This window comes from Gymnogyps californianus, chromosome 4 (assembly GCF_018139145.2).
Source record: "Gymnogyps californianus isolate 813 chromosome 4, ASM1813914v2, whole genome shotgun sequence".
NCBI lineage: Eukaryota > Metazoa > Chordata > Aves > Accipitriformes > Cathartidae > Gymnogyps > Gymnogyps californianus.
Window position 1 is genome coordinate 40,246,099 of NC_059474.1, and position 16,426 is coordinate 40,262,524.

General features: G+C 38.0%; 1 protein-coding gene across 1 annotated transcript; it reads right to left on the minus strand.

Annotated features, from left to right (window-relative positions):
• Positions 1-8,286: 8,286 nt before the first annotated feature.
• On the minus strand, positions 8,287-16,374 carry SPCS3 (signal peptidase complex subunit 3). The gene is made up of 5 exons (XM_050895940.1): positions 16,162-16,374; positions 13,557-13,630; positions 10,795-10,871; positions 9,226-9,341; positions 8,287-8,730 (listed from the first exon to the last, which is right to left on the minus strand). The coding sequence occupies exons 1-5, from the start codon at positions 16,302-16,304 to the stop codon at positions 8,598-8,600; spliced, it is 543 nt and encodes a 180-aa protein (XP_050751897.1). The 5' UTR covers positions 16,305-16,374; the 3' UTR covers positions 8,287-8,597.
• Between the last annotated feature and the right edge of the window lie 52 nt (positions 16,375-16,426).

The window sequence follows — 16,426 nt, forward strand, 5'->3', positions numbered from 1 at the left end:
AATAAAATGCTCTGTTTGATGAAGTTTAGAGGGGAAAAAAAACCCTCAAAACTTCAAAAGTTAACAACTGACCTTTACTGAAAGATTATATGGATATCAAATAGCAGAAACTCCTTCAGCCACAGAAACGGATTCTTCATTCCAAACAAAAATAAAATTTGACAAAATTTTCTCTTGCCCTGTAGAACATCACCACAAACCCAATGAAATGGAGAGAAAAAAAAAGTAAAAGCTATTGCCTCCATCCATTTTTATTTTCTCATTTTTCCTCTGTACCACCAAAAAGAATAAAATAGAACTAAAATCTGGTAGAACATCTGGTGAATCCTTATATCATAACGTGCAGTTCTGGTGGTGTGCAACGTAAAAGCTATAGTTTGCTATAATACTGCCAAAAAGAGAGCATAAAAGAGTTACCTTGAATTTAGTGATAAATGCGTATCAGTTTTTTGAATGCAAACTATCTGCAATTCTCTTTGACAGAAGGAAGACAACCAAAACAAACAAACAAAAGAGAGAGAAAAAGAGAATTTAAGATCAGAGCCAGCAAAAAACTTTACTTGTTGGCTCCAGGAAAACAACTCATTTACACCTCCTACAGCTCCTCAGGAGCAAAAGTATTAAATTGGTGTTGCACTCAGTAGAATTGGACAGACAAGTCTCAGCGTTTGACACTGGTTCCCCAGACATATAAGCCGCACTGAAAACAAATTGCTAAAATTCCCTAGTATTGACCAGTTCTTGAAGGATTACACTGAAGTACAGGTACACATATATACCATACATAGTTATTGGGTCTCCCTGAAAGGATAACAGTTTGTTATGGAAAATACAAATGGAAGTTCCACATTATTTGTTTTCTTTAATATGAAAAAATCAGAAATTTTATAGTACTTGAACAATTCCTTCTCCTGATGGGATAGGGAGAGCATTAAAAAAAAAAAAAAAAAACAACACATGACTAATGAACTCATGACATTATTATTATGCCAAGTATCCAGGAAAAAAACCAGACATACCTTATCTGAAGACACCCACTGACTTTGATGAATATTGATGGGTTCCTACATGGAATTATCTGCCTTTGAGGAGTGGCCTACTGTCCATTTTCAGGAAGTGAGCAGCTGCTTTTCAAATTTCTGATCAATAACCTATAAAAATGGGGGACAGGGGAAAATAATAGTGCTGACTATTTACCAAGCCAAAGACAACACCCCTACGCTCTTATGTCACAAAAAGTTTCATTAACTTTTATATCAATATCCTTTCGGAAGATTTAAATATTTGCAAGGAGAAATCCCACCCATTTTAAGAAAATGAAAAACATTAAATCTGCAAACCCTTTTACCTTAGAGATTTCAGACATAGTATAGGTTAACATTATTCTGGAATAGCGTGGTAGGGAGTTGCTTTGCCAGTGTTTCTACTTATTTGTTATGCTTTTTTAAGCAGAAAAAAAGATAAGGTTGTTTGTTTATATAGCAAGGAAGTGCATTAAAAACCAGCTTGTTGAGAAGCAAAAAAACATTAAAACCCACAAACTTATCTCCTATATCTGGGTCAAAGATGTTATTTTGAATTTCAAAACTAAGTGGCAGCACATTCTTGAAGCAGCACAGACTTCTGCTTTTAGACTTTCCAACCAAGCTTATAAGAGAGACACTTCACTTTCTTGCAAAATTAACTTCAGTTTTGGGAACTGCTCTCTCACCCTTTGTTATGGCTTGTAATTTTAACTTTTGAAACAGAGTTATCTGGAACATGAATTTACCACTTAGTGGATCAACTCATACACTCAGGTCAGCTGCGATAGTTTCACTTACATTAATACGATTGCATAAATGCCAGCCTGCAACCACAAAATCTTTCCCACCTCAGCCCGTAGGTGCATAACCTAGCTGCTGCCCCATCATCATATGAGGAGGACACTGCTTCAACCCACCTCCCATTGTGGCTCCCCATCCCAGGGTAGAGAGGGGCCACTGATGACCACATCAACAGCTTACGCAGTGCAACACAGGTAGGGAATGTTGTCTTCATCAAAACCCACGAGAGAAATACAAAACTTGGATACTCTCTCTAATGGGCCAACCCGATCTACACCATCATCTTTCCTAGTGGTAAGATCTATCAGATATAAATCATCCCAGACAGACATTGGCATAAACTGTTATTTCCAGCAAAAGTTCCGTATCTTCCTAGAAAATCTGTGCTAATCTTAGAAAGTTCTTCTTGATGGATGAGGGGGAAGATTCAGACTAAATGTTCAAACACAAATACTTTATGAAAACAGATTCTACTCCCACCCCCAGCAGATGTAACATTATTTTTCTTCCCAGGTACAGTAAAGTAATATGCATTTCAAGACCTAGAACTCACGTACTCTTAAATACACACTCTTATAAGCCATATTTTGTAAAAAACCCACTGATTTCCTATTCTGCATTTCAAGATGTGGAGTGAATGTACAGCCTCCACTGTCAAAAAACACAGAGTACCCCAGCTCTGGCTTTTCTAGAGCTAGATACATAGGGAGAATTTAATATGATTTACTGACTACTTTTGCTTGAATCTCCAATTACAACTTTCTACGCTGAGCATAATCTCTAAATTTCATTAAGTATACTTGCTATTCTATCATCCATGCTATTAATGAGAGTAGCGAATAGCAGGAAAGCCAGGAAAAAGTAAAAGAAAGAAAAAAAACCCAAAACAACGCACCTCTAAAACACGAAGCCCAACACAGTCTTCCAGTCTGATACTGAAAAACTTACAGCTACTAACTGTATAATCTTCCAAATAGTTTTACACCTATCTTCAAGTATTTTCCCCTTTATGGATCTTTTCCCCATAGCTCATTAACAACACAGAAGGCAGCATCAAACACCTTATTTCAATCAAGATATCTTGATACAATCTTCACTGTTTCTAGGGATGCTCCTTTGACTAATTCTTCAAAGCCATTTCGCTCATAAATGCCTTTGAAAACGTGAGTCCTAATAAGATACTCCATTTAGGAGTGAGACTTGGCAATACAGAGAGGTGACAATGAGGCAAAGTTCATTGCTCGTGTGGAAGTGGATCAGAGCTTGTGAAATGATGTATGTAATTTAAAATAATTTTATTACAGCTTGAAATTGTACCAATCACTTTTTAATCTTAACATTTGTAAAAAACCACAATCCTTAAAAAGAAGAATGCTAGTGTTGGCTGTTGCCACATAGGCAACTAGATTGCAGGTGCCAGTGTCCCTCTGTTTTTCTTACTATGCTGATTTCTAAAGCAAAAATAAATGAACAAGTAGTATTTAATGAGAGATGGGGGCTGGAAGGGCAGGAAAGAAAAAGAAACTCTGACCCTCTCCTTATTGCAGAATTGGGAGAGAGAGGAAGAAATAAAACAGGAAGAAAATTACCTTTTAGAAATAAAAGTAGAATAGGAAAAAAAAAAAGACTTAAGCAGCCACAGACAATCTCATCGCTGTTACTTCTCAATCACAGTTAAATTAGTTTTATCTTAATCTTTAATTACTACCTTACACAAAAAAGAGCTCTTTTGTCTGCCTGCCTTGTCAGCCACTCGTAACTACATCTAATACAAGTCATTCTTAAAGGCAAATATTTTTTACACTTAAACCAAACACTCATTTCCAAACTGATCTTCCATAGCCACATCCAAACCTCTTCTTTTTCTCGTAATAGCTCCTATCACCACATTCTGAAACCTCTCCTACGTACCAAATCCAACTCATTCACCTCAGCAAAAGCACCCAGGACCATAACAGTCGCTTGAGGAAAAAAAAAAAACCAAACCAAAACGATAAAGCAAGAAGAAACACTGAGCAAGGAGGCAGACTGAATTAATAGCACTGTACCTGTTGTCCCTGTTGCACCACAGAAGGAAAACCCCACATGTGAAGTCCAAAGCCTGGGTCTGCAAAGGCAGTCCCCAATTAGGAGTCCCCAATTACCCCTTTTGCCTGCCAACCACCTGGGCAGGCAGGTGCCAGAAGCCCGCAGCAGGTTGGTCACACACCGTCCCAGGCAAGTCTAGCTACCGCCAGATGATATTTTTGAGACAGTCGCTTGCAAAAGCGCTTCCAGTATGGCTTAAGAATGCCAGCCTCTTTCTGGAAATAAACGCAGATTTTTCTTGTAAAGCACTTGGAAGTCATTGGATTACAACTGCAAAATACATGACAATTGCTGTTAACAAAGTTACAGGTATACTATAAATATGTCTTCAAATTACAAAAAAGCTTGCTCGCTGTCACAGTCCTCTAGCGCTGGCAATATGTGTATTCTCTCTAATCCATTTCTGCCAGTTTTATGATTTTAAAGGAGTGCTAGCTACTTCTTCAGGATTTATGGCCTGGAGCACTGCTAATGAGCACAAGGGGATACAGCTGGAAAGCCGAGGATAGTTACAGGTGACTGGTGTGCTTCATTAGCACTGAGCTGGGCGAGGGAAAGGGGTCAGGAGGTCAGACACCCCCTTTTGACCATATCTGAGTTTTGAAATATTCTCTTCACCTTATATTTGGCTCCATTACTTTTATTTTGAATCAATAGCTTGTAAGTCTGGATAATGTAACTATATTGATTCAGAGGGTGGTTTTTTGTTTGTTTTGTTTTCGCAATAGCTTATGCATAGAGGATACAGAATTTCATTATTAGACCATTAATATTTGGAAAAAGAAATCATAAATGCGACTCTGTTGGAGTTTGGAGTAAACAGAAAAGAGAAAGAGAGAAAATTCTGACCATCTTTCTATGTAAAATAAAAGCAAATAAGAATTACTAATTAAGGATAATTATTTAGTGGATAAACTAAATAATAACTTGCACAAAAGGAATTATTACTGTGACATATTAAGGGAAAAAGAAACTTTAACAATGGAATGCCTACTTTACCTGTGCCTCATCTCTTCAAGAAAGTGGATTCACAAAAATGGTGCCAGGGAAGTGGTGGAGGGTGCCAGAAAAAGATCCAGCAGTAGTTTGGCTTGTTCAAGCTAAGTTTTGGATTTTTTTTGCTTAATAAAAATATGCCTGATGTGACTACAGTAATATGAGCATTTACATGTGTGCTTACAATGGCACTCTTCATGCTAAAAAGTATATGCCCATTTGCATGTTCTGTTTGCACGAACAGTTTTAAATGTTTTAAAAACAGTTTTAAACTGTTTTTAATGGAGAAAATCTCAATTGTCTTCCAAAATAAAGAAGCCAAATAAACCAGAAGAACATTCCTTAAATACCAAAGACTTACAAATAGTTATTTTCTATGTATTTTCTGACACAATTTTGGAGTAAGATTGCTCCTCTAATACCTGAATTTTCAATCTAAATAGCTTTCATTTTACAGAACTGTTCCTGCAAAACCTCTCTTGAAATAATTTTCAGAAGCATAACATTTCAACATTTGTAATCCAAAAATAATGCAGGAACTCTACTTGAATCTGGCTGTTAAGCAATATAATAGCTAGCTTTACTTTCATTGTTGAGAAGAAACTTACTAAAAGAATGAACAACCAATAGTTAGAAGTAATTTATTTTCTTAATGTCTATTTTCAATATCTATAATGCCAATCCATAAATACGACTGCATGCACAGGGGAGCAAGGCTTTAAATATAGATTTTAAAAAGTTATTTTCCTTTCCTGCATAGGGCTTTCTGTGTCATGCTGTGTGCTCTCAACAGTAAATGGAAACCCAGGCCACTCGAAGAGTTTGCATTTTTCAGTCCTTAGACAAGAACTCCTGTCTCCAGAACCTCAATAAATTGCTATCTGAAATGCATCAGAAGTGTTTTCAGTTCAAATTTCCTACAAAAGGGTTTCAAGCCTTTTCCCATTAAGTAAATCAGTTGCTAGGAAATACATCTTTTGTACACATCACTACATAAAACAGCATTAGTTAGTTAGTAACACATCTAAGAGAACAATCAGCTGCCAGCAATACTAGTACTTCTTTTTATAAGATGTATCAGAAGAGACAAGAGGAAGTAAATGTCATTTGTTTCTATAAAAGAGCATTCTTTTTATAAATGGTTTGAGAATTGTCACAACAAAATGCAGTAGTCACTTTACTTTTTGAAAGGCTTTAAGAGACCAGCGGAGGAATTTGCCTTCTTGTTCCCTGAACCAAGAAGAGAACAGAGAACATCCTGTCCTGCTCAGTGGCTGAGAAACGGAGAGCAAGCTATTACAGTATCATTTACGTGCTCATCTATGCTGGCCTTTCCCTCAGGATAACGCCAAGTTCTTCTCTCTAAGAACTTGAACATAAATTCAGTGATGGTTTCTTCTTTGCCCCTCTAAAGGGCTTACCTCAAACATTGTAATTTCTCTTCACTCGGAAAGGCTAGAAAAGCTTCGAGCATCATGTTTCAAGCTACAATTTTAGTGTCTTAAAATTCTGCTGCTATCTGCTGGAAGGAAAATACCATTTTGGAGGAAAGAAGGTAGATTTATCTCTGATGTTTTTTGACAGCGGATCCTTGTCTTTGCAGTTAAAGCATCTTTTTCACAGACAGCCTTTATATTCATTGGAAGAGTACTGCCAAAGGAATACAGGGAAGTGGTTGAATGCCAAGCCACAAGAAATAAGTTTCAGTAAACATTTCAGGAATGTAATTTATGAATAAACCAACCGCTTACTTGACAATTAACAAAACAACTCCACAACTTTGCCCAATTATCTCTAAAAAAATAATTTTTGTTCTCCTTCTGTGTAACAGTATTAAGTTCTCTTATAACAGTTAAGTTTTTAGAGCAATATATACATTTGATATCAAAGCACAGAAAAAATGGGATCTATTTCAGTGTGCTGATTATGCTAATCTGTGGAAAACAGCACAAGTTCAGAGAACTGAAATTCATGTAAATATGCTGGATACAAATGAAAAATGGTCCTAAAATATTCCTGTGAAAATAATTTTTTAGTTTTCACACTTAAAATTGTTTGTAAAAAGACAAAGCACTTTTTAGAAATTTTTTCAACACCTCTTTGCTTGATACACCAACATGGAGAATGTACTAAATAGTCACTTAGGAATAATTCATAAATACTAAAGATCCCTTTTTAAAAGCAAGTTGGCTTCCTGAAAATCCATCAGCTCTTAGGTGAACTTGCAACGAAGGGGAAGACTCTGCTCCAATCTTGTGTAGCTCTTCTTTTGAAAGGTTTGTCACACTGCAGCTCTCACCTTTTTTCCCCGTATTTTTTCTGATTTGCAGTATTAAAAAACCTCAGTTTTAATTTTGGACTATGTCTGCTCTTTTTGAAAGTCCCCAGCACATTCAGAACATTCGACATCTGGCAATAAATTAACTTCTACCATACTTTGTTTAAATATATACGTGTACATTAAGAACTATGTCAGGAAGGTGATAGTGGCAACTGCTCCTCCTTCTGGATACATGATGAGCGAGAAACACCAGTTGATCAAGTATAATCCATCATTACCACCAGGAGGCAATCCTCATACCCTGTTTCTTCTTTCTGTCCTCCCAACTATGGCAAGCATATGCGGCTGTAGCTGGGTGAAGGAGGTCACAAAGAGCAGGACGTGCAGCCGCAGAGAGGCCACTTCTTCAGCAGAGGTGCCTGCTACCTTTCCTGGTTGATGCAAATCAGGAAGACTTGCAGGTAGACTCATATCCATATTCAAGCTGGTAACTCTGTCTAAATTTCTCTATGTTCCCATGGGAAATCCTCTATTTCTTAAATGTTTTCCTAGACTGTTTTGGGGAACATCTGTCCCATTCCTTGCTATGGAAGGGCCACTCTAATATCAGTTGTCCCAGTCCCCTCTGGAACAAGTGTGTTCATTCTTCCTGCTGAGCAGACCCCAATAAAAATCAAGTGGTTGCTTTGTAGACAGTCTTTCTTTACCTAAAGCTTTTACTTTTCTTACTGACTTACACTTAATACACTGAAAAGATTTCTTTTTATTCTTCCAGTTACCTGCATTATAAGCAGTTATTAAAGTGTTTTATAATACAGAATTGCATGTGGGCTACATCAATGGCACTCAAAACAAGATCTACAGGCTGACTGACAGATAACAAACTATCTGTTTTCAAAGTAGCTGTTGGCAGTCCTAGAAAGGACTAAGCTTACCTTACAGTAACACGTTAAGCATGCATTTAGCAAAATGCTGTAAAACAGAATAGCCATTTCCTTCAGGCACTCATAGAAACTGACTCCAGAAGGTGTATTTGAGTTCTACACAGATTAAAAAATTATCACAGTACCTCAAAAAAACCACAGTAAGACTATCTTCTGGTTTAAAAATGTTTATTTAAAAGAAAAGGAGATCTATACCCAGATGGCCAGGAGAAAAAAAAAAAAAAAATTCCTCAGTTTTCCCCCCCAAACCATTACTCTGCAATTTACCTTTCCCTTAAGTTTCAGCTTCAATGTTTTATTTAAAAAAACCCCTGAACTTTCATTTCCTTTTCCTATGCTGTTAGACCTGAGGAAATTAAGTACCTTTCACTGAAGAGTTGCATGGGATGTGAAAAGAAACCTCAATAAAATTTATTCACAATATACAAGTATAAAAATATCTTGCTTAGGATTCAGTATAATTTAATAACTTTTTGTTGTTTCGTAAGTATCTGGGAAAGGTACAGACACATGTCCTGATCCTGTTACAAGAGGTAGAATGCCAGCATTTGGTACAACATTCCAGGAGAGAGTCAAAGTGACGTTCCTGTTTCCCCTGCAAAAGCAACAAAGACTATCAGCACAAATACTCAAGTTAACCAACTTAATAATTACTAATAGCAAATAAATTAGGATACAAATTGTTTTCCTGATCCAGAAACAATGGGCTTTTTAATTTTATGTAGTTCCTTCATGATGTATGACCAATTTTCCAGATAAAACTTTTTTTTTTTTTACTGTTACGTAATTCCTTTGGAGTTGAGTGCATCACAGAACCAATTCTACACAGACAAGAACATTGGAAGCAGAAACCCAGAAGCCTATTGCTCATATTAACAGTGCATCTTCTAGTCTACAGAAGAAACAGGATATCTTGTATCCCAAGGTCATCTTCTAACAATCAAACTACAAAGATGCAATAGACTGACAGAATATCAGACAGAATATAGGTACCTTACCACAGCAATAAAAACACATATAAAATGCAAAGTATGCAAGAAAATCAAGACACCATGAATAATTAAAAAAAAAAAAAAAAGGATTTACTTACTTGAGACCATTTCCATCATCAAAGAAAAAGTACTTTGACTTCATGTCTTTTAAGGACAGCCTTGGGTTATCTCCTCTCAACATGATCTTGTCCCAAAGGACCACCTGGTTTAGAGCCTAAAAATACAATTGTAATTAAGTCAGCAAGGTACCTCACAAGATCATATTCAGTCACTGGAATTTCATAGCATTATTCATCTAAAAACCCTGAATTACATGCTTGCAATCCATAAGTAATTTAACAACATAATGCTTTACAGGGAGGGAAACTCATACTACTACACACTGAAGTGTGGCATGGAATAAATGGAAACAAAGAACAGCTCAACAGAAGACAAGAAAGCCATTTTAAAGAGTCATAAACTTTCCAAGACTTACAAAGTATGATGGGTTTTCCTTTTGAATTGCAAAGGTAAGTCACTTTTAAAGCAGTATTTAGACTTCGTTTCAAATAAAGGACTTAAATTGAGCTATCATGACACTGTCTAGGTATTCAACATTTTTCCAACTTTAATGGAAAAAGTCTCTACTTGAATTGCAAGTGTAATCCCAAGAATTGTATGAACAATTCAAAAGACAGATCCCAAATTCTTAAATATTTGAAACTTTATACTGTTCTTTTAAGTAGTTAGGTGCTAAACAGTCTAGTTTAGTACCTTATAGAATGATTTAGAAAAATATTTCTCAACATTTGTGAGAACTAGTGATTTATGTGGGAAAAAAATCTAAAAGACGAAACAAGACAATGAAGTCCCAGACTCTAACAAAGAACCCTAAAAACTATTTTAGTACAAACACAATATCCACCAACATGTATAAAATAACTAAGATACTAAAAAAAAAAAAAAGGAGAGGTAGGGAGATAGTTTTGTGTAGCAAGTCAAGAAAAAACCCCAAGCCTTCACTATATCCTTGCAGTCTGACCACAGTAGCTTAAACTAGAATTCAGTGGTACCACGGCAGCATGGTGTTTCATTAAAATAAATTATTTCCATAGGCTGCTCCACACAGCTCCTATCAGATCAGTGAAAAAAGCCTTCAGCTATCCAAACTGAAATATCAGCAGCAACCAATTTAAAGGATGTAGCAAGGCCAATTATTTTAAGAAGTATGACATGATAACGTAAATGTATTATGGGGCTACACTAACTGGTATGGGCAAACACTTCTGTGATCTATGAACAAAAGACCCACCACACCTGGCCAGACCAAAGGCCACTATATCTTGTTTCTAACAGCAGTCAACTGCAGAAAGTTAGGGAAAAGTAAAACGAACAGAGCAAATAAGTGAAAAAAACCTCATTTACAGTCCACTATAATACATGCCTTGTTGTTCACTTAAAACTTTTCTCCCACTCTGCTGGGAGTTTATCAAGTTAGGTTTCATGAGGGTGAACTTCCCACCCTGCAGTTAAACTGTCAAGAAAATAACAAGCATGAAGGCCAGTAAAACCAGTCCAAGCTAGTAGGAAATGCTGGTGCCTTAACTATTCCCAGCAGAGCTTCAGAATGTTAAAAATAGCTGCAGTACAAAATGAGTAATTGCTTCAACTTTCTTTTTGATACTTACATTGTTTTTCGTTGAATATTCTGCAGACAAATATAGAAACAATTGTTTAACATTCCAGTCAAATATACTCTGCAGATGTATGCGAGTTAAGAAAAATACCATATTGTACTTACATAACCTTGTACTAGATCTAAATAGACTATGATAATTACAGTGAGTTCTTACCTTTCAACATACCTCATCTTATTTATAAATCAAAGCACTTCCAGGAGTTCTAACATATATTTTAATCATATTAAAGCAACAGGTTTTTGGTTTGGTTTTTTTAACTATTTATGAAATCTAACGGCTATTTCCTCCAATGATTTAAGGGTTCTATATTCGACACTGCAAGCTAGTAACCATAATCCACTGCTAGACAATCTATTATAAAACATTAAACATAAAAGGCAAGACAGAATTCTTCAGTAAATATCTTCAAAGCGATTACTTATACTATCAAAGAACCCTGGTATCCAATTGTGGATTGAGATACAATAGCATTAAACAATATATAAATACAAAATTGACAGAGTGTAGAGAGTTCAAAGAGCCTGTAATACCCACATTAGAGAAGTCAGTAGATGGGAAGTACTTCATATTGGAAGGGACACCAGGAATTGGCAAATTTAATTACCTACTTGCTACAAAGAAAGTCAGCTTATTAGACTGGAACAACACTCTGCTCAGATTTTTGATCAACAGTAAAGAACTGATGACTGCCATTTGAGACTGTCAGTATAATAAAGCTGATATTCTAAATACTTGTCTGTTTATTTAGCAGTAAAATGCACTGTGTGTGACTGCTAAGGAAAAAGATCTTTCAACTGACAATAAAGATTAGCTGTAACCTTTTATTTCCCAGTCCTCTTTTTTATTCTATTTGCCACTATCTCAAAGAATAAATTAAACAGATTCCCCAACCAGCCTAAAAAATCTGTTCTATCTTGTTCCACTCATCCCAAGACTGAATCATGTTTTTAAACCGCTAATTCACAAGGCAAGTAAGAAAGGAATTAAATAGTTAACTGCTGTTGCTGCAAGAATAGATGACAAAAAAATGTTCAAGTAAAATAGCTCCAGCTAACTCAAAACAACAAAGATTCTGAAGATCTCCTTTGTAGGATTTCTTAACACTTGCTAAAGTTAGCCACGAATTAAGTAAGCTAAAAAGAGTTTGTGAAAACTGTCTCCGCCCCTTTCCTTTCCCTAGTTTCTTTTTCTGTCATTTTATTTAATTCTTCCTAGGACTAACAACTTGTTTCCATTAGTTAAGAGAGCCCATGTACCAGTATCTCTTTGCAAATTTTCTCCAAAAACACCTACCAGAAAGTTGTATTTTACAACTCTACACACTGCAAGGTTTATTTATGCCAGGCATGAAAGATTAAGTCAGAGTTCTTATAAAAAAAAATTTTTAAAACTACTGTTACTATTAAAAGTCATGAAACAATGCAATCTTTATGTCCACATACTGCAGACTAATGCTTGTATAGGAACATTTCTTTTAGAGGTCCTGTCCTGCCTGGGTCTGCCTCCCCCTATATACACTGCACACAATTCAATTAATCTACTTTAGAATTTTAGTCTCTGTTTTAATATGTATAAGCATTTCAGAGGTAAAACTCGGACTTAGGAGTTCACCTCCTCTGCTTCCAGCTGATAAAAAAAAATCCTTCTTATTCCTGTGCAACACACACCGGCACAAATCTGATTAACCTGTTTATTCAGTGTTCACATGCATTCAAGATTTGTATTTTGTTTGGTTTGCTTACACAATGTAGCATTCTCCAAAACAGGGAAACAGAAACACAGAGGTAATCAATGCCTTGCCTAACACAGTGACAAAACACAGCAGACAGGGAAAAATCCGAGGAATCTCAGCCCAGCTGCAAAGCAAGGCTTAGTGTAATCACCTGAGGTAAAGCATGCCGCCTCATATTTGGTACTGACATCTGCAGAAAAACACAGAATTTTTTTAATGTCAAGACCCTAAATCCTAAGAATGATTCCCTCCTACTGTCAAAAAACCCTAGCCAAAACAAAACCAAACAAAAACACCCACGCACAACCCTCTTTCCGCAATAAAAAACAGACTAACAGGGAAGCAGAGAAATACAAAAGAAACATTGCAAAAACGTAACAGCAATGAGAAAGAGGCCAAAAAGTAGTTTTGCAGTACCTCATGTGCTTCCCAATGAATTTCATACTATTCAGTGTTAAAGATTTGACAGTTTAACATCTAAGCAAGTAAAGGATTACAATGTCTTTTTATTTTTAAAGGAAGACAGGTACTTGTATGCAACTATTATGTGGCCAGAACTTTGAAAGCCTCACAACAAAATGAGTTTGAAAGGTACATCGGAGTTTCTAGATTCAGTATGACAGTCAAAATAGTATGTTATATAAACCCTACAATTAATTCACACCTCAAACCACCAATACAAACATCACAGTAATACTGTCCAGATATTAAACTGCACTTCCCATTATTAGATACAGTGCACTTCACTATAGAGCCTGATTTTAAAAACAGGCATTAAAAAAAAGAGACAACAACTTGCCCTGTTATCATCTACTAGAGACAGAACAGCTATTCCAAGTTCTATCTTACCTCCCTAGCTATGTAAAATACTACTTTTCACTGCTTAAATTTATATTTTAAGACAAATTGCTAGTTTTCCTCAAGTCCTGAATATCTGAAGATTATAAGGTAACAAAAATAGATGTCAAGATGTTCTTATTTCAAAACGTTCGCAAACCCTTTTTTCCATTAAGGATATCTGCAGTAATGTCAAATGTGACGAATCCCAGATCACTTCTTTCTCTAGGTCCAGTGAAATCTTCTACATTTTTTCTAAGACAAAACAAAACACAAGATTATCCTTTCTCATTATTTCTCTTTCATGTGTTACATAAATTATTATTCTTATTACAGATTTCCCTCATCCATTTTCTGTACTTTCTTTTAAATACTTTTGGCTAAAATATAAATCAGCATTACAAAACAAAACCTGCCTTCCAGAAATTATGAAGCCCCAGTTTTGAACGACAGTCCTTGTCACCACAGTAGTCTACGTTATACAAATAGCCTATAGACTTTTTCCTGTTAATAAAAATCTGTATCTATCCATACCTAAACTGCGCTACATTTCATTTTAGCAAATTATGTGTTAGCTATCCTCAAATATATAAAGCTGATTGGAACACCGGCAGCATACCTGTCTGCTGGCAACCATTTTCAATATTATTTCTCAACTTTCCATAAAAAAAAGCCTCTAGTGCTCAGTCTCATACAAGACACTCCAACCATTCTGATAAAACAGAGTTTAGGTTTGTAGTTCACACAACTTACAAGATTTCTCACTGGAATATATTTAAGTAGCAGTATAAAGAAAATGCTTATTTTCTTCTACATTATGGAAAATCATATCGTTTTGGAAGACTTTATTACAAGTCCACATTTGGAGGAAGATCTGACATTGCCACACTAAACCACATTAGAAAAAGAAACTAGAAAATAACAGACACAGCAGATATTTTCATACGTATTCACAAAGCTTATCAATTTACCAAACTTACCCTCTACAAAGAGGAATACCATAAGCAGGCTGGTAATCAGCTATGCTGATATTATTATGATAACTGTATGAATTATGAACTTCTTAGTTATTTATTCCAGTTTGAAAATTAGTCCATTAAAATATCATTTCATTAAAACTAAGCTTAGTAATCTCAAAGAAAAAAAAGTTTACCAGCAGAAAAAACACTTATGGAGGCAGTAGTTAAGAAAAACACCACCAAAGCTTCCCATTTTAAGCCTTGCTATGAATTTCCATCCTTTTGCAAAAAGCAAAATCTTTTTAAGCAGTAACCCTTATCAAGCACTTGACTTCATTTCAGAATCACTGTCAATCTGGTGCAGTAACGGGCCTTAAGCCTGGGGTGTGCAGAACTTCTCAGAAGTTCAAGAAAAGCAACTAAGGTATAATGCCTCTCATTAATACCAGATCTGTGTATCACAGAAGGGACTGGCACTGCACTATAAATTTCATCCAAATTAGGCATTAGTATGCTACCTCATATATGTCAAGTTCACTGGAACACTCAAAAATGTGCTTTTACGCTGGTTTTAAGCTGTTTGCAATCCTCAGTCTAGCATAAATATGGGGTTTATTTTCCTGAGATATTAAACCAATCCAAAAGGCAATGGCAGTTCCCACTCTTTATTTGCATTCGCCTCCCTTTCAAACCCTGCTGCTAGCCATCCACTCCTGCCACGTACCTTGGGGTGGTCCAAAGCTCCATGAGCTGCTTCAGCTCACTACTTTGGCCAAACCAAACTAAACAAACTCATTAGTTGCGTTAAAACAGCTCAGTATCCTGTGAGCCCCATTCACCTGTACAGCTCTGGTAAAGGACCATGTGGCTAGAAGCAGCAGCAAAGACCTCCACTTCTTGGTGGCAGTAGTAGCTGCTCAACTGCTCGTGAAACTACAGCCCTCCATATCATACACACTTAACTTGATGGAAGTTTCCTGTGACAGTTTCCGTTTCAAAAAAAAAAAAAATTGTAAAAAAGGTTCCCCTAACAGAGGTTTGCATCGACATATTGTGTCATGTGGGCAACATGCTTTTGATGTGGTATTACATATTCTACACCCGGTGCATTTCACAGGAAGATAAGCCATCCCAGTCAGTTTAGTGTCACAAAGCTTGCAAAAAGAAAAACATGTTACCAGTGGAAAAATATAAGGGAATTACTAATGAAAAAAAAAAAAGGTGCTAAGGAGATAAACCGTATGCTCATTTAGGTCCTTGCACCCTCAAAACTGTCAAAAGCAGTTCGCTCGACTCCCCTGTAAGTCACCGCCCCCTTACAGAGGACGCGACCGGTGTCTGCAAGCAAGCACACACGCCTCAACGCAACGGCCCTCACCGGCACCTTCAGCAGCTCAGTAGTTTAACGCGCCGACCACCCGCGAAACGCCCAACGCGGGCGGCGGCGGCGCCGCCCCAGCTCCCGCCCGGCTGGGCGTGAGGCGGCGGAGCACCGTCGTGGGGCTCCCTCATTGGCCCAGAGGGGAGCGAGGGAGCGGGCAGGAAGCGGAGACCTCCGCGGCCCCCGCCGATGCGGCCGCCGGAACGGCAGCAGCGAGGAGCTCCGGCGGCGGCGGGCCTCCGCTTGCGTCTGCGCCGTCCCGCAGCCGGGCGCTGACGTCCCCTCGCGCGCCCCGGCCGTTACTCGCCCGGCAGCCGCTCCTCGGCGGGCAGCCGGGGAAGAGCCGCAGCTCCCCGACAAACCTTCCCCCTCCCCAGCGGGCAGCCGCCGCCCGGCTCGGCCCGGCCCTCCTCCGCCACTCCCTTCCCTCTCCCGCCCGCACTCACAGCGTGACCCGGGAGACGGCGATGCTGACGGGCACGCTGCGCTCCTTGAAGGCGGTGGTGATGAAGCAGCCGAAGGTGAGCGCCGCCATCACGCTCAAAGAGAAGGCGAAGAGCGAGTTGGCCCGGGACAGCACCGTGTTCATCTCCCCGCTCGGCCCGGCCGCCGCGCCGCGCAGGCTCCCAGGCTCTAGCCGCTGCTCGGAGGTGGGGGGGCGCCTCCGGCAGCGCTGGGACGCGGCAGGAAGCGGGCGGCGGCGCTTTACGT